The following is a 23,878-nucleotide window of genomic DNA, read 5'->3' as shown; positions in this document are numbered from 1 at the left end:
TGACCCATCAACCAAGGATAACATTGCTGCAGGATGGCCTTCCTGGGGCGTGAGACAGTCCAACAGAATAACATCCCATGGAACCCCCCGCCCCGCCACACCCACCAAGAGCTGGGTCTCTAGGCAAGGCTGGTCTGCTTATACCCACACTCCTTCTGTTGGCTTCATGATTGGAGGGAAATACAACAGGTGTGGCGGGTGCCCAGCATCCTGTCCTCTGTGAGGTGCCCTCAGAGAGAGAAGGAGCAGCGGTCCTCGGCAAACCCGAAATTTTTGGTCTGATTTATGAGCCATCCTTAGGTTTAATCCCGGAGGACGTTTCAGAGCGTCTCCAGGTGGTGTGTGTTCCAGCCATGACCCCAGTCAGCCTGGGGAGGGGATGCTTGTGAACCTCATTTTCATAGGGTATCAAAGCTGGCTTTGGAGGGTGGGGTCTTGATGGCACTCTTTGCTATCTGGCTCTTTGGGAAAGCAGAGACTGTGTTACCTTCTTGGACACCTGCGAATATAATTTATACCTTGATGTAATTATCCCACCTTTTGCCTGGATGGCTGCCTGATGGTGAGCCTCTATTTTTACAGAAAAGATCAAGACTGGCTGGCTGAGTCTGGCTGGTTGCTGGTTAGAAAGGAGGTAGTCTCTTTGGTGCCATCTAGTGTTCAACGATCCCACTGCAGGGAAAAGGCGCACAGAAAAGGAATTCGTTAGAATTTGAGCTTTGGCACAGTCGGCAGGGAAAAGGATTTAATCTCCCCCCTTCCCTCCACTCGTGCCACCCCACTCCTGGAGAGCCACGGGGCTGGCAGCGTAAGATACAATAGCTGCTAAGGCTGACTTGGAACACACAAGGAGCTGCTGTGTATTCAAAGTTGTGCCCATCTGAGAAAGGACTGATACAGGAAGAGCTGGATGACTGCCAGCAGGATGCTCAGCTTAGAGCGGCTGCTGCTGGAAAACCTGCAGAGATCAAGCCAGATGTGACAGGAACTTCACCTAGAGGCTTAGAGATGCTTAGAAGACAGTTGCATCTGTGAGTGACAGGTTGGGAATGGTAAGTCGTGTATGACTTAGTAGTTACATCCCCACTTGCAACAAATCCATGTGGGCTGAAAGTGTGTCACAAGAAGTGAAGGGGAACTGGGGGCAGGCTCTGGTTTTTACCCCTTCTCTCATGCTCACACTAAGCCAACTAGTGTTGAGTTCCTATTCTCTCTGATCCCCACGCTCCTCAGACTCTATTGTACTCTGTATCCCCCCCCCCCCCCCCGCGGTTTGGAGAATAAGTTCACAAATGACAGATTTGTTACAAATGACCCAAAGTTGTAACATAAATATGTGCAAGGTATTTGATATACGACCCCAAAGAGGTCTAGACCCACAGGTTGAGAAATCACTATCCTAGAGCATTCTGGACATCCTAGAGATGTTTGGAGCATTTCATCTTCATTCTCACTGTTTAGAGGGAAGCGCCACAGTCACCTTCAATCTATAAAGGAAGGGAATGGGGACTGTGAGGATTTCTAGTTAGTAAGAGGAGGAAGTCAGGAAAAGAACTAAGACAGAGCCTGTCTTCAGGTCCTTGGCTTCATTTCACTTGTCCCCTGAGTCAAGCTCAGCGCTGAGTTTTCAGGAAGCCAGCTTCCTGAAGTTGGGGCTTCCCCACTCGAGGCAGGAGGATCATGGCTGGGGATAGCCTGCCTGAAGCAGCCACAAGCAGCGATGCAGCTCACTCCAAGGGACATGATTTTTGAGGTGGAGGTGGCAGAGAAGAGACTCAGGTGGTGGCAGGTCATGCAGGGATAAATGACCCTTTGGGTAATGAAGGACTGGCTGGGTTCTGAGTTTGGGGAGCCTCAGTCAGGACATTAGATGCAGAAGGAAGTGTAGCCCAGCACATCAGGTCCAGTTCTCATGAAGGCTGTGACTGCTCAGACCTGGCCCAGACTTGCACAAGGGGGCGGGGCCCTATCTGGGAGGAGAATATGTGTTGGGGAGTGTACTTAGTGGGGTGTGTGTGAGTTCTTTGTGCTGAGACACCGCATTCCTGCTGGCTTGGCTTCCTGTTTCTGGACACATTCCTGACCTCATCACCACGGAGACTGCTGCTTGGAATCTGGGCCCCAAATTTTTCCAAATTCAGGGCGAGATCAGGCAAAGGATTCCCCTCCTTTCCCTGTAGGGTTTCACCTTGGAGGAGACACCTGGCTTGGCAGGAGAGCTTGCTTCCCTGGATCTTCTTGAACTTGGAGGATCAGGCCCAGTATCCTGTTTCCCTCGTATTTGAAGGACAGGAATGGGGAGGGGGGCAGGGGAAGGACAGCCAGCAGCCCTGGGAACTCATGCGGCAGGAAAAGGGCTTGACCTAAACATCAAGGTTCTGAATTTGGTAGAGAACTGCAACTCCCGCTCTCATCCTCTCCTGACTTTATAATATGGAAATTTGATTGTTGGTGGCTCTCTGATGAAGGAACCACTGGAGAGCATTTGAGGATGGGGTCTAAGAGGAAGCAAGTAGAGGGTCTAGGAGGAAGCAAGCAGATAAGGGTGCTCATCTGCCTCTAGGGGACTTGAGGCCAGCTGAGATTTTCCAGCCCTTACTGGCTTCTGAGAAAGGGAATGTTTCCCTAGAAGCCCCAGCACCATCTGGCCACCTGGTAGTTAACCATCAGCTGCTGCTGCCTCAGCTCCTTTCAGAATGGGGTTGGGGTGGAACGGGACCAGGCCAAGGGTGGTGGCTGCTAGGGTCAGGGGAACATCTAAATTTACTGCTCAGTCTCCAGGCAGCTCCAGGCTGTGGTTCACCTCTTGCCCACATCCTGCAGACCCAGCCACCACACTCCTGCCACTCGGGTTGGGTAAGGGGTTCATAAGCCGCTCTCGACCCTGAGTGCCTTGCCTTGAGCGCTCTGCGGGTTTTCCCAGGACGCAGAACCCTTCCCCCTTTCTGACAGGCTGAGGGACCTGGCCTCAAGTCACACAGCTGGGAGGCCGGATGCAGTCCCGGTCTGCCTTCTTCCCACCGCCAGCACTGTGGGGTTCCATTTCCTTCCGGGCTGTTGTGCAGTGCAGCTCCCGCTCCACTGGGTTCCAAGCTGCAGCAGCAGCAACGCAGGCGGCTCGGGCGGGCAGTGGGGGGTCGGTGGCGCTGTGCGCCAGTCTGCTAGAGTCCTCGAGGGGGACACGCACCTCCAAGAGCACTGGATCAGGGTCTTTCTGCAGCCAGAGCGGGAGACTCGATGGCCAGGGGAGGGAGTCCTCAGCCTGACGCTGCCTGGGTCGGCGCCCTCCACCTGCGTGCCGCGCCCCGCCCCGGCCCGCCCCCCGCGGGGAGTGTCCCGGGACCTCGCCCAGCTGGGCGGGCACCGGAGGGCTGAGCAGCCCCGGCTCCACTAGAGACTTGGGGACGCTCGGGATCGCTTGGGTGCTGCAGCAGTTTCCACGTCAAGCGGGGGACGCGCCATGCTGAGCCGGCGCCGCGTCTTTGCGGTGGAGCGACTTGGAGGCCAGGGTGAGTCGGGTTGCCTCCCACCCTGGGGTCGCCTCCCGTTCTCCGGCCCCGCTCGAGCGGCGCCTACCGGCCGCGCCCCCTTGTTCCTTTGCTTTGAAGGAGTTGAGTGAATAGGCTGGGGAAGCCTCACACAGTTCAGATCCTCCGGGATTTGCAGGGCAATCACCCACCACCCGCATCCTACTGGTTCGTGGCCTCCTTTCCCCCTAATTCCTGGTGTGGAACCTTCTCCTTCTAGGCGAGGTTCAATGACTGGGATATCCTTGCCCCAGCCAGCAGTCCTGTAAGCCCCTTAGTAGCCACAAACCCATTTCCCAGGGCAGGGCATAGCTTCCTGGTACACTTCCTGAGCCAGAGGGGACGGGCTGGCATCCTCTTCCCGCCAAAGCAGCCCTAGCTTCTGCCTGATTCCAATAGACCACTCAGACAGCAATAAGGCCTGACACAAAGGTAGTGATAAATGGATGTTAGGCAGAAGGGTGTGGAGATTAATGCCCGTAATCCTAACACTTGGGAGGCTGAAGAATATTGGGAGTTCCAGGGCAGTTTGGGCTACAGAGTGAAACACTGTTTCAAGAACAACAAAAGTTATTTCTTTATTTTGATATATAGTTAAAACTTTTTTTTTTTTTTCCTAAAATTTTGGACTTTGCCAGGCGATGTTAGCTCACGCCTTTAATCCCAGCACTCGGGAGCCAGAGGCAGGCAGATCTCTCTGAGTTGAAGGCCAGCCTGGTCTACAGAGTGAGTTCAAGGGACAGCCAAGACTACACAGAGAAACCCTGTCTCAATAAACAAACAAACAAACAAACAAACAACAATTTGGACTTTTGTGTGTTTTACCTGCGTGGACTGGCCAGGGCGGTCAAAAGAGGGCGTCAGATCCCTTGGAACTGGAGTTGTGAGTAGGTGCCAGGAACCCAACATCCTTCTTCTGGAAACCGCAGCCAGTACTTTAAAATACTGAACCATCGATCCGACTCCAAGATTTTTTTTTTCCATTTGTCACATGATCATCCTTTCTTGTTTAAGAAGACAAAAGCCCCAGTTGCTATCATTTTGTTGTTGTTGCTGTTCTTGTTTTGCGGTGTGAGGATAGAACCCAGTGCCTGGTGCATGCTCAGTGTCACATCCCAGCCCTAGCTGCTGCCATTTTCATCACTGTCCCCATAAACTCCAGAAGACACCTCATCCTGCATCCTAGTGTGTCAGGAACTCCAGATAGCACCGTGTACCCAACCTTCACCTTGCTCTTTCTCCCTCCCATATCCGAGGAGTCCAAGGCTCTCCTAGACTCAGTATTTCAGGTGGATCCTAGTAAAGGGTCTGTTAAGCCATCTGCATTGCTGATTGCCATCACTCGAAACGACTTTGGCTACCACGTGGCCCAAGTGTAGGTTCTTGCCAGCTGACGACCGTTGATAAGCACCCCATCCGGACACCTAATAAGCAGGGAGAGAGCTTTATCTCAGTGGGGCTGTGGATGGCTTGTGTCCTTGCTCACCACTGGTCTAGGACACACCTCCTCAAGGGAATGCTGCCAGTTGCCTGGAATGCTGGGGGCGTTGGGGGCAGCCTGCCTGTCTTAACACCGACTCTCCTTACAGATGGGGCCTTTGAGGACCTGGCACAAGGCTGTGTGGTGCCGGGAGTCACCTGTACCTACAGACGGCTACCAGACAAAACTCATGGGTGTTCACTGGACTTCAGGGAGGGACAGGGTGAGCTGAGAGATCCGGAGGGACAGATGCCACTTGTGAAACTGGCTTCCCAGGACTCAGGCATGGAGATGGTGATGGGGGACAGCCCCTTGGCTACCTTATCAGGACTTTCTCAAGATTCTCTGAACCTTGAGCCCAGGGGGAGCCCTGAGTTGCCTCCTGCCCAGTTAGACCGGCTGCTGGCCAGACAGAAGCTGGAGCAGGTGCTGGAGAGGTCTCGAGTGTTTCCCAGCTTGTCGTCTGGAAGGCAAGGCTCCCTGCAGCTGCTGAAAAAGCCCATCTTTGCAGGAGAACGGGAGTCCACTGAGGCAGACACTGAGCTAGAGGCTGGTCTGGAAGAAGCAAAGGTGGTGAGTATTCATTTTGGCTAAAGACTGGGATGGAGAAAGCCCTGAGGTGGGGCTTGTAGGGACCCTCCCCCCTTTTTCCCTGGAGCTCTCTCGGGGTGGGGCATTCTTTGCCCCTAATTGATGGTTGTGTCATTGCTTTTTGTTTCACCCTGCATGGTATGTAGCCACCCCCACAGAGCAGGTAGACAGGTATGGGTGCCATGCTCAACTGGGTGCTGGGGAAGCCAGCCAGGTGTATCTTCCTTGGCTTGTCTGCTGGGACTCATTTTGTTGGTGCAGCACAGCCTGACGACCCCGAATGGGAGTCTTGGCTGTCTCTGAATGTCTTCCCACCTTAATGTGTCCCACAGGTGGGTGAAATGGAATCTGGAGCCTGGACCTGCCTTCCAGGGCAGGGTTTGCGTTACCTGGAACACCTGTGCCTTGTGCTGGAGCAGATGGCAAGACTCCAGCAGCTGTACCTGCAGCTGCAGACCCAGAGATCCTCCAGGGTAAGTGATAGACAGGTACAGGTGGCCAGGTCAGTTATCGAGGGAGGTAGAGGGAAAGTGGGACCCCTGAAGGCATGAATGCCTTCTGAACATCTAATGCGTCTCTGTCCCATCTGTCCTGTCTCAGGATCCTGAGGAGGAAGAACTGGCTCCAGCTCTTTCATCTTCACGTACCTCAGACCTTACAGTGCAGGGGCATAGAGAGGAGCTAAGCCAGACAAAGGACTCAGGTGAGGGGCAGTTGTGTCTTCCGATGCCTTCTGCCTGTGTCTGCCCAGGGTCCCACCAGCAGATCCTCTGAAGTGTGACTTGTTTCTGCTTGTTTTTTGCCCCAGGTGATGTGGGTCTCTTTTCTGAAGGTGCAGAGGCAGCTTCACTCCCAGAGGTGAGGGTGCTTGTCGCCAGCCCTCCCAGGCTGCCAGAGGCCTTGCTGGAACCGACCCACATCCTTCCACCCTCCCACGAACACAAGGTAGTGATGGATATATTTGGAGCAGGTGGTAGGATGGTTGAGGGCAAGGGAATCATGGGCATGTGCCCACCAAATCAGAACTTTGGGGAAATGGCAGTATTTCTTTTGGAGTGGGTGACTTGCTCTGACCCTGAAGTCCCTGGGAGCTTCATTAGGAATATATGGCATATAGATGCTTTGTATGATGATCCCTTATTCTCTCTCCAGCAGGATCTTTCCCACTGGGACAAAGTCAAGGTTCTGCTCAATCGGATCCGCTGGAGGAGTCCTCGACTTCCTGAGCCTCCTGTTCCCCCTGATAGTTCTGGACCCAGGTAAGTCTTGTGCCTGATTCAGGTTAAGGCAGTGGCCCTTAACTGATGAGCCAGGATGTTGATATTGTCCTGTCCTGACAGTTGTCATCTTAGTCCGTATGGAATTCGTGAGACAAAATATTGGAGAAGATGCTCCAAGCAACGAAAGGAATTAAGATGCCCCATTTGTTAGTGAAAAAGAGCAAAGATTTACATGAGATTAGGACAGTGGCTTCCTAAAAGCCACAACCAGATTGTGGGCAGTATCTTTATCTTCACCCACCAAGCCCTCACTCCTTAACACTGAAACTTAGGGGATGAGGTAGAGACACAGGCAAATTATTTTACTGTGGGAGTAACCTGTCATGTTTGGAGCCTTCTCCTCAGAAGGTCAGCAGTGCATCACAGTTCTGGTTTCTTTCTTCCAGCCTAACTTCTCCTTTGCTTTTCTATAGGTTGGAGTTCAGGAACCTTTCTGAGAGGCCTCAATGCCACTCGCACCGGAAGACCTTTATTCCATCACTGATGGTTAAGAAGCCACGAACAAAAAATCTTTCTGTATGACCTCTTGGTGTTCCTGGTGACCTGGGGTGGAGGGGATTTGTCATGAAGTCCCTCACCTGTTGGCTTACTGCTGCTTCTCTGCACTGCCAGGAAAAGCTATTGCAGGATTGCTCCTCTTCAAAGTGAGGGCCAAGTCCTTCTCTAAGCAGCGTGGCCTAGGAGTCCTGGTTCCCTGAGGGCCCTGAAGTGCAGTTCTGGCACTCTTCCAGGGCTCTTCCTCCTTGTCAGAAATCTCTGGGCTTAGGCAATGTGAACTGACTTATTTATCAGGTGCTCGCAGAGTGTATTCAGTATGGTAATGTGTCAGCATGTTGCAGGAGAATCTGTAATCTTCGTTGGACTTTCAGCTGCCCAGATTCAATCATCTGATGGAACCTGCATCCAGAGCGTTGATGCTTTGGGTGTACCTGAAAGGATGGCACTAATCTTCATTCCACAATGGACAGTTACTGATTCAGATTTCCTATTTGTTCTTCATACCTGAGATGGCTGCCCACGGACAGAGAACAATACTGTCTTGGGTGTTCCTTTGTACTGAGTCATGGCCCTGGAGCATGGCCTTTGAAGACTGAATGAGGAATTGGGGGGAAGATCAAGAACAATGTGAGGAACAGCAAATAACTTACAAGTTCAAGTCTAAGTTGCTGTATTCTATCCTGGAGTTTAGACCACGGCAAAGTCTCTTAATTTCTGAGCCACAGCTTCCTACTTGGGATGATGCCTGCCTCACCTACCTCATAAGCTTGTTAGGAGGATAAAATAACATTAAACTTTCTCAATATGTGCTCTGACTGTTAAGTGATTAGGGTTTGCTGCTGGAGGCAGACAGGAATAAAGTGATGACGGGAGGAGGTTAAGGGAGGGTGGCGACTGTTAACAGGTGTGAAAATGGCCACACTTCTGGCAAGATGTTTGGGTAAGTCCTTTGAGCTCTAGTACATTTCATATTCGAGAGTTTATGCTTACCCTTTGCTGGTGGTGCTGTCCATAGGAGGGAAAAGGGTCATTGGCTTTAGTCAGACAGAAGAATGCCTGCTAGAAATGGCCCAGTGGCACTGCTGCTTTTGCTGCTGTAGTCTTAGGGGTTAGGAGACTACAGAAGTGTGTGTAAGTGGTAGTCTCTTATCTTTGAGGGAGGTGGTCCAGTTCCAGTCATTTTGCGATCAGGAACCAATGCTCAGAAGCCTACTTTTCTAATGGGACTCTTGAGCGAGACACACCACCGAACTCAGTTTCCGAATGCATTCTCGGATCTGGGAAGGCGCACTTCCGTTCCACGGTTGGAGCGGGATGGCTGGCTGGTGTGGGGGAAGGGAGACGTCGACGGAGAAGAGGGAGGTACCATATCCGGGAGAGTGGCAGCTTCCGACCAGTGGTCGCTCTTCCGGAGAGACGTTTCCGGTGGTGGTGGCAGCAGCGGCTGCGGTGGTTCCGGGTGTCTTTGTCCCCCTGGTGTCGTGGCCCTGGCCCGCAGGTGGGTTGGGGGCCTCCCGCTGCGCTTCTGCCTCTCCGTTTCTCCCGGGTGGCGAGGCTGCAGGGTCCACACAGCGAAGATGCGCCAGCCGAGGAAAGCACCGTGCGCCCTCCGGACTGCAAGCTCCGTCTCCCTGGCAACGGCCTCGGCCCTGGGGGCGGGCGGGAGGAGGAGAAACCTCGCGCCGTGGTCCTCCCACGGTGGCCTCTCGGTGGCCCGGCCCGGAAGGCTCTGCGAAGGCGGCTGCGGAGGCCGGAGCCGAGGGTTGGGACCTAGGTGTAGGGAGCGGTGTGCAGGCCGCTTGGCGAGGGGCGGCTGGACAGCTCCCTTTCCACCAGCAGGTCCTAGAGGACATCGGGCGGGCTTCCGGGGAGAGGGCCCTCATCACCTCCCCGCTACTGGCACCTCCATTTTCCCCCGGCCCTGCGTGGAGTGTTTTGGCGGATGTTTTTGAATGAATGAATGTCACCAGAACTCTTCCAGCCTCTCATTCCGCCAGCCTCTCCAAGGGTGCCAGTGTCATAGTGAAAGGAGTGCTAAGTTGTTGGGAGACCTGGGTGTGAGTCCCGCCTTGTCACTCCCTGGTTTTTGGCCTAGGGCAAGTCTCCTGTTCTTAGAGCTCCAGTTTCCTTGCTTGTAAACCAGCATGTCACTAGTACCCAGCACTCGGCTGTTGTGTGGACAAACTGGAGTAACATGATTACCTATTTTCATTTCCTCTTCTGCTACCTCGCCACCTCCCCCATTTTAGTACCCATCTCCTCACTGTAAAAGCTTCACTTCATTAAGATTTTCCGTTTTATTTTCCTGGTACTGATGGAAGTTTTCCATTCAAGCTGTTAACTTCTTTCTTTCTTTTTCTTTTTCTTTTTTTTTTTTTTTTTGATCGAAGGTTCCCCCCCAAGACCTTGAAAGGACAACATTCCCAATGTCCCAGTTTAAGCGCCAGAGGATCAACCCACTTCCAGGGGGACGAAACTTCTCAGGTACTTACCCTCCATACCTGGCCTCACTGAGGATGTGCCCTGTACTCAGTTTTTAAAACTCTGCTTCTTGGGTGTTTCCCTGAATGTCTTGAGTAGCTGATCGGAGCCACCTTGACTTCTGGGTTTACAAAATCCTCAGGCTGTCCTTAGTGCTCAGGCTGGTAGGTGCAGTTCTTGGAGATTGCTTCTCTGTCCCTCTAGGCGCAGCTTCAACATCTCTTTTGGGTCCTCCTCCTGGTTTGCTTACTCCTCCTGTGGCCACAGACCTGTCCCAAAATGCCAGGCACCTTCAGGTATGTTGGGTTCCCATTCTAGTAAGTTCCCCTCTGGGGCTACCCTAGGATGTTTAGATGTCTGTTGTTTTGTTTCTTGTGTCACAGTGGCCAGCATCCCTGATTTTTTTGTACTGGTAGTAAGCCAGTGTTGGGGAATTTCCTAGACTGGGGAATCTTTAATATCTGGCTCCAGAGAGATCTTTTGGTGCATTTGGGAATAAAGGACTGAAAAATCCTAGACATATGAAAGTCAAGAATTAGCTTCTTCTCTCTACATAGATATGCTGCGTCTGCTAGGTTTCTTTCCATGTGAACGTCCCTGTAATGGCACAAGCTGGATCCATTGTGGCTGGAGATGAGGTCCTAGTGGCAGAGCATGACTTTGTTCAGGTTGCTTCCTGTTGCCTTTGACCTCCTCTCTTCTCTTGCAGGGTGGGGAGAAGCAGCGGGTCTTCACTGGCATTGTTACCAGCTTGCATGACTACTTTGGGGTGGTAGATGAAGAAGTCTTTTTTCAGCTAAGGTAGGCTTGCTTGTGGCTAGTCTCTTCTGGGGATGGTTGTTGGGTTCGGGTCTGTCTGCATGTTGTGGGGCCCCTCTTTATAACCACTGCTTTGCTATTTTCCTGCAAGGTTTAAGAAATCTTGATGGGAAGGGCTTCCTGGGGGCAGTCAGGGTACTTGTTCAGGGTCCCTCCTAATGGGGCCTCCTGGTTTTTGTGCTGGCAGTGTGGTAAAGGGCCGACTACCCCAGCTTGGTGAGAAAGTATTGGTGAAGGCTGCCTATAACCCAGGCCAGGCAGTGCCCTGGAATGCTGTCAAGGTGCAGACGCTCTCCAACCAGGTATTTTTCATCTCCTTAGCATGTGCTCGGCAAAGGGGAGGAAGGGAAGGAAGTCCTGTGCCCTGACTTTTGGGTAGAATCCTTCCTTTTGTTGAGGGGGTGGGGCGCCTGTCTCTCCATGGTATCAACATGGGGATCCCCTGAACTTGCTATTTTCCTTCAGCCCTTACTGAAGTCTCCAGCACCTCCCCTTCTGCATGTGGCAGCTCTGGGCCAGAAGCAAGGGATCCTGGGAGCTCAGCCCCAGTTGATCTTTCAGCCTCACCGCATTCCCCCACTTTTCCCTCAGAAGCGTGAGTACTGGCAACATGCAAGTTGGGGTGTGGCTTTATGGGGTATTCTTTTAAGAAAGGACTTGTTACTTCCACAGTGACAAGTAACAGATGTTCTCAGAACAGAAGGGGGTACTTCTCTACACAGGAAGAGGAGGAGGAACCTGGACGGGGTTTTAGGGCTTTTGAGTCACCGGCCATTTCCTTTCTTCAGCTCTGAGTCTCTTCCAGACATCCCATACACTTCACCTGAGCCACCTGAACAGATTTCCTGCTCGGGGTCCTCATGGAAGACTGGACCAGGGCCGAAGGTGAGAGAATGAACAGGCGTCACATTTCCCTCTAGGAGCCATGTTCCACCTTTGACACCTGTTGACAGTACCTCTGTAGATAGAGCCTAGCCCCTTTTTGAAAGGCAGGCACATTAAAACATACATACAAACATATCTCTATATACACTACCTCAGCAAAGCTGAGATTTAATACAGTTTATATTTCCAAGTCTCACACTGAGGGTTTTTGTTGTTTTGCTTTTTTGAGACAGGGTCTCACTGCATAGTGCAGCCTGACCTCATGAAGATCCTCCTGTCTGCCTAGTGATGGGATTATAAGTGTGTTTGCCCACACTTGCCCAGCTGAGATACTTTATTTTGAAACAGGTGTAGTACTGACTGGCCTTGAACTCAGTATGTAGCTAAGGATAACCTTGAACTCCTGATCCTCTTCCTTCTGTCTCCCTTCTATCTACTGGGTTGACAGGTGGGTGCCACCATATCTAGCTTGCTTATCACTTTCCATTTTGAGATACTTTGCACACATGTATGTTCTGTGAATTTGTATGGCGGTGTGTACAGATGGATATGGAGACAGGAGGTTGATGTTCGTTGTCTTCTGTTGTACTTTACTGGTTTCTGTTTGCTGGTGCTAGAGATTGAGTCTCGCTGAAGTGTGCCATTTTGGCGAGGTTGACTGGTCAGCAAGGTCTAGAGATGCTCCTTCCTGCCCCTTCCAGCACTGGGATCACAGGCTGTCAGCACAGCAGCTTTGACACCCGCGCTGGAGATCCAGCAGGTAGCAAGCACCTGCCACTGAGCCAGCTCCTCAGCCCCAGATACTTAAAAATACAAAATTTCCCTTTCGTTTCCAGTCAGTAACAGAGAGATAGCAAGAATTGTTAGAAGACAGTAACATCAAAGAAGGGATTGTTACAGAATGTTTTAGTTCCTAATTGAAGATGGCTTCTTCCAGTATACTTTGTATAACAGTGTTATGATACACAGGCTGCCGTATGTTCAGTAGTTCCGGCTTTGTCATGTGCTGAAGTTTTCTTGTCCTTAATGTGCAGCAAACGTGGTTGATTCCAGCACTTGAGATATCCTGTGGTCCTATATTATCTGCACATTCTGGGAATTTCCAGGAGCATGCTCAGTGTGTCTCAAGTTCATATCTTCACTGTCCTTGAGAGTTTCTGTTCAGCTTCTTATAATAGAAAATTCAATATATGCAAAGGGAATGGAAAGATAAAAACGGATCTTCAAGCCATTACCTGATTTCAACTAGTATTATTTGCCTTTATTTCTATTCTACCTTTATCTCCTTGTTGCCTTGAATTTTTGTTTTTGTTTTTATAAAAATCATAAAGTGAAACTGATTTAGATTGAAATGTCAGACTCTTGACTACATTTTTTACCTCATAGCACCCTGCCCCTGGTAAGATCACTATAGAAAGTTTCCTCATGCTATGATTTTCTTTGAAATAACTGTACCCTGGCTCCCACATGCTGGTAAGAGCTGAGAAGCAGTTTCTGGCAAACACTTGGAGTAAGTGAGGCATAATGAGGAAAGCCGAGGGGAGGTGATGTAGCCAGTCCTGGTGCAGGAAGGCTGCTGTGCATCCTCTGCAGATTTGTCTGGGGCTGTTCTCTATATCATCTCCACTCCTGAAAGCCTTTGTTCCCTTCTCCATTCCTCCACACGTATGTGGCTTGCCTAGACCGCTTGTCTAGTGCATCTTCCTGGGCTTCTGTTTGCAAGGATCTTCCCCTTCACCATTCTGTAAGCTTATGAAAGCCTCCAGTACAGAATCATAGCAAGTACCTTGAGGGTTTATGTGACCTGGTTGGAAACCAATGACTGTGGGTTTGCTGCTTTCAGTTGGAATTCTGGCTGTGGCTGGCAGTTGCATTTGATTGCCAGGCCCTGGTGTATCACTGGCAGTGTGTTACTTTGGTCAAGGGGCTTCAGGGTTATAGCTTTTAGAGAAACAAGGTGTCATCCTGGAAGAAGATTCTACTGCCTGTCAGAAGTGAGAATGTGTGAAGTAGGAAGGGGGAACATTAGGAATTAGTCACTCTGAGAAAACCTGCCAATTTATAAAGGATTTGACCACGTGGGTGTTTTGCCCATTAGCCCAGCCTTATGTTAAACTCCTGGCTCTGGGATGCAGGGAATAACCCTGACATTGGATTGCTCTTGTGAGCAGCTAAGGTCTTCAGACAGGAGTCTACTGCTCCTTCCTCTCCCCCCAGCATGCTTCCTGCTGGCTCTGTGGGTCATGGATGGTTAGGAATGCAAGGGCCAGTCCAAGCTACTTAAAACCTTGTCTCGAAACAAGAGAAAAATAGAATAGTAACATTGGAAGGTAAAGTTGTAGCCTTCTTTGAAATGACCTACTGATGACAGGAAGCCTTTGGGAAGTGATTTTTTTTTTTTGCAGGGGAAAACAGCCTCCTGTTGCAGCTTCCCTGTGACCTTTCTAGTTTCTTTCTGCACACAAGTGCATGGTCTGTGACAGTCATCTCAGAGTTTAAGGTATTTGAATGTGTTTAGCCATTTCCCCCTACTGTAGCACGATCTTCTTTAAATGTTTATTCTTTCTCATTTCTTACAAATCTAAAATACAGGTTGATTAAATTCCCCCCATTAGCCTTTCTCATTCCTCCTGCCCTGAATTTACTAACTTACTTACTTTTTTTTTTTAAGACTATTCTAAATTTCCTCTGACAGTTTCATACATGGATACAGTATATCTCATACTACTCCAATCTCCCCTCTGCCCACCTCCTTAACATTATCCCCTTACCTTCATTTTCTTTCTTTCTTTCTTCCTTCCTTCCTTCCTTCCTTCCTTCCTTCCTTCCTTCCTTCCTTTCTTTCTTTCTTTCTTTCTTTCTTTTTTTTTTTTTGGAACCCACTGAGTTCAAAGGGATGCTACCTGAATGCTACAGGTGTGGGGCGATCCACGCGAGCACACACCACAGAACAATAACTCCCTCTCCCCTTGTCTCCTTTTATGTCTTTTTGGCTTGCTCCATTACTTAGTGTTGGTGTTTAGGGTGTTACCTGGACAATCGCGGCTTACCAGCGGCCACACCACTAAGAACTAGGACTCTCTTGAAGCAACATCTTGGTGACTGCCTTAATGATGGGATATTTGAAGCCACTCAGTTCATTTGTCAGAGAGAACGCATGAACTCCATAATGTGGCTTGGCATTTTTGCATTATACTGCCCCCCCCCCCCCCCCGGGAGATAGCTTTTCAAGGGTAGAATTACTAGAGCAAAAGGTTTTTTGTTGTTTTTCTCTCCGTTTTATCCAATTAAAATATTTATTCTTAAAAAATTAAAAGTTGGGCATGGTGGCACTTGGCTTTAATTCTAGCACTTGGGAGGCAGAGGCAGGTGGATTTCTGTGAGTTCAGGGTCAGCCTGGTCTACAAACTGAGATTCAAGACAGCCAAGGATACACAGAGAAATCCTGTGTTGAAAAACCAAAATAAAATAAAAATTATTTTAAGCTAGTTGTGGTGGTGTACATCTTTAACCCCAATCCTTCTAGTTCTTTATCTACTAGAGGGTTGATGGCCATGAGTTCAAGACAAGCTTCGGCTACATAGTAAATCTGAGATCAGCCCGGGCTATAGAGTAAGAGACTGTCAAAGATCCTAAACCATGGGTTAGAGAGGTAGTTCAGCAGGGAAACCCACCTGCCACCAAACCTGATGACCTGAGTTTGATCCCTGGGACCCAAATAGTTGAAGGAGAGAGCCAATTTCCATGTGTATTACGGCATCCTTGTTTGTGTGTGCATGTGCATAAAATGAAATAAAAATTCTAAAACTCAGAGCCTGTAGGATGCTCAACAGGTAAAGTTCTGGAACATGACTATCCCCAGTATTTACATTTTTACAAATTTACATTTATTTAGTGTGAATGGAGATTTGTTTATTTATATGTGTGGAGATCAGGCAACTTGCAGAGATTGGGTCCTTCCTCCCTCCCACCATGGGGGTTCTGGGAACAAATTTAGGTCACCAAGCTCTATTTTAAAGCTGTTCTTTTTTTTTCTTCTTATAATATTTTATGTATATATGCTGTACCTTGTGTTTGTATGATGAAAGAGTTTACTTTCCTATCTTAATGTCAGTAATTAATCTGTCCATATTTGCTAGCATGACTCTTTTGTATGCATGTGTGGTGCTGGACTTGAACCCAGGGCCTCGCACAGGTTAAGCAAGTGTTGTACCACTGAGCTACACACTATTTGTATCCATTTCTTATTGTTCAGGTATTTTCTAGTTCTTTTGTACAATATGGCTTCTTATTTCTGATGATGGCTCTATCTCCAGTGACGACTATGACTCAAAGAAACGCAAACAGCGGGCTGGTGGAGAGCCTTGGGGTGCTAAGAAACCTCGGCATGACCTGCCTCCTTACCGGGTTCATCTCACTCCCTATACTATTGACAGGTGAGTGAAGGCTGGGAGGGCTTCCGACCTGCACAGCAATGGTTTCTAGGGTACATGAGACATGGTCTATTTGGACGTGTGAGGATGTGTTTAGGCCGCCTCTTCGAAAACCAACCCATCCACCCGTGGGGACCTGCCACACACGGTTGGTGTGAATGCGTGTTAGTCAGTCTTGTTCTGTGTGCACGTGCACATATTTGTTCGTGTGTGTGGGTTCACATGCATGTTTGGGTGCATGTGCGAAGGCTAGAGGACACAGCTATCACCTCTCAGGTGCTGCCTAGCATTTTGTGGAGACAGGAGCTTCTGCTGCTTGGGCGTGGCTAGGCAGGCTCAGGTGTCCAGGCTGCTGTGCCTACCTCGTCAGCACCGGCACTGCGCTTGTGAGCCACCATGCCAGCTTTTTTTTTCTTTGACTGCTAGGATTAAAGGCAAATGCCACCCTACCTGGCCTTGTTCCAGTTTTGGTAGCTATTACCAGTTCTCTATCAGAGGCTATATCCACTTACACAGCCACCAGAAGGTCACAAAGTCCTTGTCTTCTTGTACCATTCACTGCCAAAACTGTTTTCATGTACCTTTTCTTTTTTTGTTGTTGTTTATGTTTTTTTGAAACATGGTTTCTCTGTGTAGCCCTGGCCGCCCTGGAACTCAGGCTGTAGTCCAGCTGGCCTTATACAGAGATCTGCCTCCCTCTGCCTCCCGAGTGCAGGTATGCCAAGTGTGTGCTGCCACCGCCTGGCCTTCCTATACTGTGTCATTGTAATTTCTCTGGTGAAAAGTGCCATTCTGATTTGCATTTCTAATTAGAAGTGAGTTTGATACTTTAAAAGCATGCTTTACATTTACTACTTTTTATGGGTACATATTTGCATGTTCATTTGTGTGGGCTACTGTGTGGAGGTCAGAGAGAAACCCTCAGGAGTTGGTTCTCTCCTTCCACCATATGTCAGTCCCAGGGACTGAACTCAGGGGGCAGAACCCTTTTTTTTGGGGGGGGGGTGTAAGACTGGGTTTCTCTGTGTAGCCTTGGCAGTCCTGGACTCACTTTGTAGACCAGGCTGGCCTTGAACTCCCAGAGATACATCTGCCTCTGCCTCCCAGAGTGCTGGGATCACAGGTGTGTGCCACCGCGCCCAGCCCCAGGACTCTTTTCACAGGCTTTCATGTCATATGTATTTATTTTCTTATCATGTTGTGTTTCATAGTTTTTCCTAGGCAGTTGAGCTTTTTTGTTACTGACAGTGAGTTGTTTATCACGACCACAAACACTTCTGGGCTGGGGTTAAGGGTCCATGCTGCTCTTCCGAAGGACATGAGTTTAGTTCCCAGCACCCTCATGAGGCGGCTCACAACTGTCTGTACCTCCAGCTCCAGAGGAATCTGATGCTTCAGGCCTTGGGAGCCCGCACACAGGTGCACGTATGCATACACAGATACATGTAATTAAAGTAAATCTTTAAAAAAAGACCATGACCATTTCTGTGATTTTTTTTTTCCTCTTCCCCAGTTTGACTTTCTTTGCTATGGAATTTATAATCGAGTGATAATGCGGGGCCCATCCTTACCCCTTGAGAGATCCCTCATTAGAATCTATTTCTCAAACTGAATAAAGTGCTATTATATAGTCTTTTGTGGTTTTGTTATTCACTTGTTTGTTGGTTCATTCATTCATTCACTCACTGTGTTACTGTATGATGGGGTGGGAGGTAGGATACATGCCTGCCAGTTGCACACATGTGAGTCAGTGAAGGCGGTTCTTTCCTTCTACCTGTATGGGTTTGGGGGATGAACAGGCTTGCACAGCAAACTCCTTTACCCACCATAAGTCATTCTGCTGGCTCTGCAGTTTTATTAAAAAAAAAATTTTAAAGGTTTATTTTATATGCGACTGTTTTGCCTACATGTATATAAGTGTACCACATGTGTGCTTGGTGCTTTTGGAGGTCAGAAAGGGGTGTCAGGGCCTCCAGAACTGAAGTTACAGATAATTGTGAGCTGCCTTGTAGGTTCTGGGAACTATGCCCAGATCCTCTATAAAAGCAGCAAATGCTCCTAACCTCTGAGTTAGCTGTCTTTCCAGCCCCTTCTTTAATGCTGAGTGTTTGCTCAGTGGATTCCCTTGCTGTCTTCCTGCAGTCCTACCTGTGACTTCCTAGAACTCCAGCGACGTTACCGCAGCCTCCTGGTCCCCTCGGATTTTCTTTCCGTTCACTTGAGTTGGCTGTCAGCCTTCCCTCTGAGCCAGCCCTTTTCCCTCCACCACCCAAGTCGGATCCAGGTGTCTGCAGAGAAGGAGGCAGCTCCAGACACTGGTGCTGAGCCCAGCCCTGTGGACAGTGACCCCACTTACAGTTCCAAGGTCAGTTGACTGGGCTGCTGTGACTGTCACCTTGCTGGGACAGAATTCGGCTGAGCACCTTGTTCTCTGCGCAGGTGCTGCTGCTCTCCTCCCCGGGCCTGGAGGAGCTGTATCGTTGCTGCATGTTGTTTGTGGATGACATGGCTGAGCCACGGGAGACACCAGAGCATCCTCTGAAGCAGCTAAAGGTAAGGGCTGGCTTCCTGGAGGCAGGATGTGCTGGCCGGCCACCACCTTTTCAGCAGCTGGGCTCCTGTGCAGTAACTAGAGACTCAAGTGTTTCAGAGCTGACGGCCCTCACTTTATGCAGGACAGTGTAAAGATGTTCCCTCTGAAGACGAGTCAGGTGGCTGGTTTGAGTGAATGGCCCTAGAGCCCCAGGTGGTGGCCCTAACTACTTGTTGCTGGCTCAGTTCTTGATGGGCAGCAGCCTTGCCTCACTGTGGGAGACGCAGGCCATGTTTCGTTATTCCAATCTCTCTGCAGTTTTTGCTGGGCCGGAAAGAAGACGAGGCAGTGCTGGTTGGGGGTGAGTGGTCTCCTTCCCTGGATGGCCTCGACCCCCAGGCAGACCCACAGGTGCTGGTGCGCACAGCCATCCGCTGTGCACAAGCCCAGACTGGCATTGACTTGAGCACCTGCACCAAATGGTGAGTGGCCTTCCCCATGTGGCCAGCTCGCTGTGGGGTGTCAGGAGCCTGGCTTCTGCCCTCTGGGTTCTCTCCTGCCACAGCTCCTGCCTGCCTACCCCTAACTGCTCATAGATGACTGAGAACTCAGGGCTGTGAGACTGATGGAAGCTGACACCTCAGCCACACCCAGTGCTCCTCAATGCCTTAGTGCTCCTACATGTATCTGCTTACTGTGTCGCCCTGTTGCCTAACCACTGAGGCTTTGGCGTGTGGCTTTATGTTTGTACTCACGGCTTGGCATGCAGCATGTGCGCATGGAGTGCTGATTGGAAACAGAGGTACTTGTCTGTGAGTGGGACACCTGTGAGGATGTCACAGTTGAGGACTTTATTTTCTCTTTGCTGTGAACAGGTGGCGCTTTGCCGAGTTTCAGTACTTGCAGCCAGGGCCGCCCCGGCGGTTACACACAGTTGTGGTGTACCTGCCAGATGTGTGGACCATCATGCCCACCTTGGAGGAGTGGGAGGCACTGTGTCAGCAGAAAGCCACAGAGGCAGCTTCCCAAGCCCAGGAGGCATTAGGGGTAAGGCTAAGTTGGAGGAAAATGCAGGGAAGCTGAGCATGGTGCCACAGGCCTGTAACTCCACCATGGGGGAGGTGGAGGCAGGAGGCTCCAGAGCCTGGAGTTGCTCTCATCTTCATAGTGAATCTGATATTAGCCTTGGCTACATGAGCCCTTATCTCAAAAGTAGGTGCCCTGACCTTAGGGCCCAGAGGGTCAAACCTGAGCTATTGTCACAGGAGGCAGAGCCTACTGAACAGGCCCCTGATGCGTCAGAGCAAGCAGCAGACACTTCTAAACAGAACACAGAGACAACGGAGGCCACCACACAACAAGATGTGGACACTGATCTCCCAGAGGCCCCTCCGCCTCCTCTAGAACCTGCTGTGATGGCACGTCTCGGCTGTGCCAACCTGTCTCTCCATGCAATTGTGGAGGATCGGAGGCCAAAAGAAAGGATCTCTTTCGAGGCAAGTGCTGGAGAGAGGTCACGAGTGTGATGAAGGGATAGCGCAGCAGCATGCTCGTCCTCTTCCCTGATGCCATGGTCCTTGCACCTCTTCCAACAGGTAGTGGTGCTGGCTGAGCTGTTTGTAGAGATGCTGCAGAGGGATTTTGGCTATAGGATTTATAAGACACTGCTGAGCCTTCCAGAAAAAGTCGTGTCTCCCCCTGAACCTGAGAAGGAGGAGACAGCCAAGGAAGATGTGGTCAAAGAGGAGGAGGCTGTCAAGGAGGAGGCAGTGAAGGTGTCCAAGGATGAGGTACAGAATGAGGGCACAGCTGCCGAGTCAGACAACCCACTGGTGAGTACTGTTCTCAGCCCTGGGCTGGCCTGAGGCCTACACATGATCATGCTTAGTGTGATTCAGGTCCCTCACGTGTCAGGCACCGTTTTAGGTACTTTGCACATCCAGTTGCATTGCTCCTTTATCTTACTACTCATTCTTTGGAAGCTGGGGCTGGGCTGAGGCCCAGGAAGATAAATCCCTGCATGTGGCCACACAGTTAGGAAGTATACCCAGAGCAAGTGGCCCAGAAGAGGGAAGGAGTGTGGCTAGTAAGCCACGGCAGCATAGAAATGCCAGTCCGAATGCCTAAAAGTTGGGATTGGTGATGGTTAGGTGGACAAACTGGTTTTTAGCCATTTCTAAAATGTAACTTGACTTCTTGTCCAGATATTTTCATGTACACATAATTGCTTCTACAACTAAGATTGCCTCCAGAAAATACCTCAGGGGTCAAGATGTGCCCCTACTGATCCTGGTATGAAAAATACCGATGAGCATGTGGTGGATCCCACAGCAGGCAGCACAACTAGTGCTCAGATACCTCAGTGTTAGCAACTGTTAGCGTTAGCAGTACACGGGTCCTGCTTCTCCTCACCATGCTGCTCTACTTCTCTAGAAGGAGGATGGGCTTCTGCCCAAACGGCCCTCTTCAGGGGGAGAAGAGGAGGAGAAGGCCCGGGGTGAGGCAGCGGAGGACCTCTGTGAGATGGCCTTGGACCCAGACCTGCTGCTTCTGAGGGATGATGGAGAGGAGGAGTTCGGTGTGTTTGGGGTAGTTACTCTCTGGGGCTGGCTGTGGTAGCTTCCTTTTAGGCAGTGGTTCTCAACCTTCCTAACGCTGACCCTTTCATACAGTTCCTCATGTTGTGGTGACCCCCAACCATAAAATCATTTTTGTTACTACATTTTGTTACTACTAATTTTGCTGTAGTTATGAAGTGAAATGCAAATATCTGATGTACAAGATATTTGACATGGAACCCCTGTGAAAGGGTTGCTTGAGCCCCAATGGGCTCTCAGCCCACAGTTTGAGAGCTGCTGCTCTTTGGGGTGTAGACCATCACCCTCGCTACATGTTGAGCTTGGGATTTCTGTAGCAGGATCAAAGCTGGAGGAAACGGAGGTTCGCTCTGTTGCCTCAAACCAGTCAGAGATGGAGTATTCTTCTCTTCAGGACATGGTGAGACCTTGCCCCTTTCTGTGCTTTGCGGGTGGGAACTTGCCCCTTCCTGGGTGAGGCATGCTACCAATGACCTCTTCCCTAGACAAGAGACCAACCGTGGTTCTTGACTCATGGAGAACACTCCACTCTCCCTGTCAGGGTAGATGAGAGAGATCTGATTAGGGAACAGGTCATGTTCTCCTGGGAATGTGCCCACAGCCGCCTGTGGCCCTTACACCTGAGCCTCCAGTTATGAGGTGCACCTGTTGCTGCCAGCAGCTCCTAGTCATGTGTGTACTGTGCCCTTTAGCCTTGAGAACTGTTTGTAAAGCCCATTTCTCTGTTTTCTTTGCAGCCTAAGGAGCTGGATCCCTCAGCTGTACTCCCCCTGGACTGCCTTCTGGCTTTTGTGTTTTTTGATGCCAACTGGTGTGGCTACTTGCACCGGCGAGACCTGGAACGGGCCCTCCTTACACTCGGGATACAGCTCAGTGCTGAGCAGGTAAGCCTCTCTTCTGCCCCCCTGCCCTTCTGGAGGGCCTTTGCAGAGCTCTTGCAGGCTTCTGGTCTCCCCGAGGCAGGTGTGTGGCCAGTTGGTGTCCTGCTGTGTTCTCTGTAGGCCAAGCAGCTGGTTAGTAGAGTGGTGACACAGAACATCTGCCAGTACCGGAGTCTTCAGTATAGCCGCCCCGAGGTGCTAGATGATGGGCTTCCGGAAGAGGTGCTCTTTGGTATGTCTTGTGCTCCGTGGCCTGCAGGGAGTGGGGCCATGGTGGGCCACTTTCTCCTGATACCATGCATGTCTCCTCTAGGGAACCTGGATCTACTGCCTCCTTCAGGGAAGAGCACAAAGCCAGGTACTGCCCCCACAGAGCACAAAGGCCTGGTGCCCCACAATGGCAGCCTCATCAACGTGGGGAGCCTGCTACAGCGTGCAGAGCAGCAAGACAGTGGCCGCCTGTACCTGGAGAACAAGATTCACACACTGGAACTTAAGCTTGGTGAGTGTGGTGTCACAGGGACTAAGGGGACACCACTCTTTAGGCCTCAGGCTTTCGTCCTGTGCTCCAGTTGACTGAGCAGAGAGAGCCTTTCTGCCATGTCCTCGCCTACCTTTCAGAGGAGAGCCATAACCGTTTCTCAGCCACTGAAGTGACAAATAAGACACTGGCAGCAGAGATGCAGGAGCTGCGGGCACGGCTGGCAGAGGCAGAGGAGACAGCCCGGACAGCGGAGCGACAGAAGAATCAGCTTCAGCGCCAGCTGCAGGACTTCCGCAGGCGCCTGACCCCACTGCACCTTGAGATGCAGCGGATGGTTGAAAAGGTAGGATGGCTGAAGGGCAGCCATAGTTACTTTTGATGAAGCCACAAACACTGCAGAGTGGAGCTAGCCTCTGGAGAGGAAGCTGGCCCTTCCTTGCCATGCTGGTCCTCCATCTGCTGGGATCTTAGGAGACTCGGCTGCTCCCCGTGCTCTGCACTCTAGTCACAGTATGTGGGAAAAGCCCCATCCTCATGGTTGTTTTATGTGCTCACACAGGCTGACAGCTGGGTAGAGAAAGAGGAGCCAACACCTAGCAACTGAGTGGCTGTCTAGTGAGGTCTGCGATGGAGCTGATGACATTTGAGCTCTTTTGGTACCTGAAAGCAGCTGGAGCAGGGCCTGGGAGCCACAGCAGGGGTGGCTGAGTTCTGTGCTCAGCCTCTGCAGGGGACATCAAGCTATCAGAATGGGGTTTGTGCTATGTGGATGGCTGTGTGAGGAACCCCAGTTCCAGTTACAACTAAATACAACATCTTTTGCACCCCTTAGAATGTCATTTTGCTCTCAACTTTGGAATTTCTCCCAGGGTCCCTGTAGTCTTGTGCTGTCTCCTGTCCTCGTCCATTTTAGAGCAAGACGGAAGGAAAAGGCTTTTCCAGACAGGAACAAGGTCTGATGCCAATAAATGGAAGGAATGGGCGTAGAGTCCGGTGAGGCCCAGAATGTCCTTCCTGTGGACGGCAGGAGTCTCACAGGCTGCAGTGTCCGTTAGGTGATGGAGCCCATGCTAGGAAGCACTAGGCGTTGGGTCAAGGTTGTCAGTAGAACACTGTGTTCCAGCTGCCCCCAACTTGCCAGAAGAACCAGCACTTCTTTCTCCAGCTCTTGTGTTCAGAATGTGGTATTGGCTCTAGCCTCGCCCTTTTTCCGTTTCCCATAAATCTTGCCTCTTTCCATAATCTGTGGTTTCAGTTTGACTTTGTATATAAAGTTGTTTGTTGGTATTTGTTTTTTTTTTTTTTTTTTTGCCTTTTTGTTTTTTAAATAAACCAAAGTCAAAAACAAACTGTGTCCCTGTAGCTCTTGTCTTACAGGCTGCCTGTGCC

General features: G+C 50.4%; 2 protein-coding genes across 5 annotated transcripts; both read left to right on the top strand.

The window, feature by feature from the left end:
- The first annotated feature begins 3,422 nt into the window (after positions 1–3,422).
- Positions 3,423–8,183, top strand: CUNH8orf58 (chromosome unknown C8orf58 homolog). Of its 2 annotated transcripts, XM_055609776.1 has the most exons (7): positions 3,423–3,509; positions 5,117–5,580; positions 5,931–6,071; positions 6,199–6,301; positions 6,407–6,543; positions 6,751–6,857; positions 7,292–8,183. In XM_055609776.1, exons 1-7 carry the CDS (start codon positions 3,461–3,463, stop codon positions 7,398–7,400), a joined length of 1,110 nt encoding a protein of 369 aa, XP_055465751.1. In that variant the 5' UTR covers positions 3,423–3,460; the 3' UTR covers positions 7,401–8,183. The 2 variants fall into 2 exon arrangements, with proteins under 2 accessions (XP_055465751.1, XP_055465750.1); XM_055609775.1 differs by lacking the exon at positions 3,423–3,509 and having other exon boundaries at positions 4,816–5,580.
- A 573-nt stretch (positions 8,184–8,756) lies between these two features.
- On the top strand, positions 8,757–23,838 carry Ccar2 (cell cycle and apoptosis regulator 2). 3 transcript variants are annotated; one of them, XM_055609523.1, is made up of 21 exons: positions 8,757–8,874; positions 9,767–9,860; positions 10,062–10,153; positions 10,567–10,658; positions 10,864–10,978; positions 11,142–11,271; positions 11,465–11,561; positions 15,878–15,997; positions 18,137–18,359; positions 18,434–18,547; positions 18,846–19,009; positions 19,403–19,574; positions 19,793–20,023; positions 20,123–20,359; positions 20,961–21,105; positions 21,442–21,524; positions 21,862–22,008; positions 22,126–22,237; positions 22,319–22,507; positions 22,627–22,832; positions 23,049–23,838. In XM_055609523.1, exons 2-21 carry the CDS (start codon positions 9,803–9,805, stop codon positions 23,091–23,093), a joined length of 2,772 nt encoding a protein of 923 aa, XP_055465498.1. In that variant the 5' UTR covers positions 8,757–8,874; positions 9,767–9,802; the 3' UTR covers positions 23,094–23,838. The 3 variants fall into 3 exon arrangements, with proteins under 3 accessions (XP_055465498.1, XP_055465497.1, XP_055465496.1); XM_055609522.1 differs by lacking the exon at positions 8,757–8,874 and adding an exon at positions 9,411–9,433 and having other exon boundaries at positions 21,445–21,524; XM_055609521.1 differs by lacking the exon at positions 8,757–8,874 and adding an exon at positions 9,411–9,433.
- Positions 23,839–23,878: the final 40 nt, after the last annotated feature.

Source organism: Psammomys obesus, unplaced genomic scaffold (assembly GCF_907164565.1).
Source record: "Psammomys obesus unplaced genomic scaffold, mPsaObe1.curated_primary_1811, whole genome shotgun sequence".
NCBI classification, from domain to species: Eukaryota; Metazoa; Chordata; class Mammalia; order Rodentia; family Muridae; genus Psammomys; species Psammomys obesus.
Note: the sequence above shows the minus strand (reverse complement) of the source record. Positions and strands in the feature narration are given on the sequence as shown.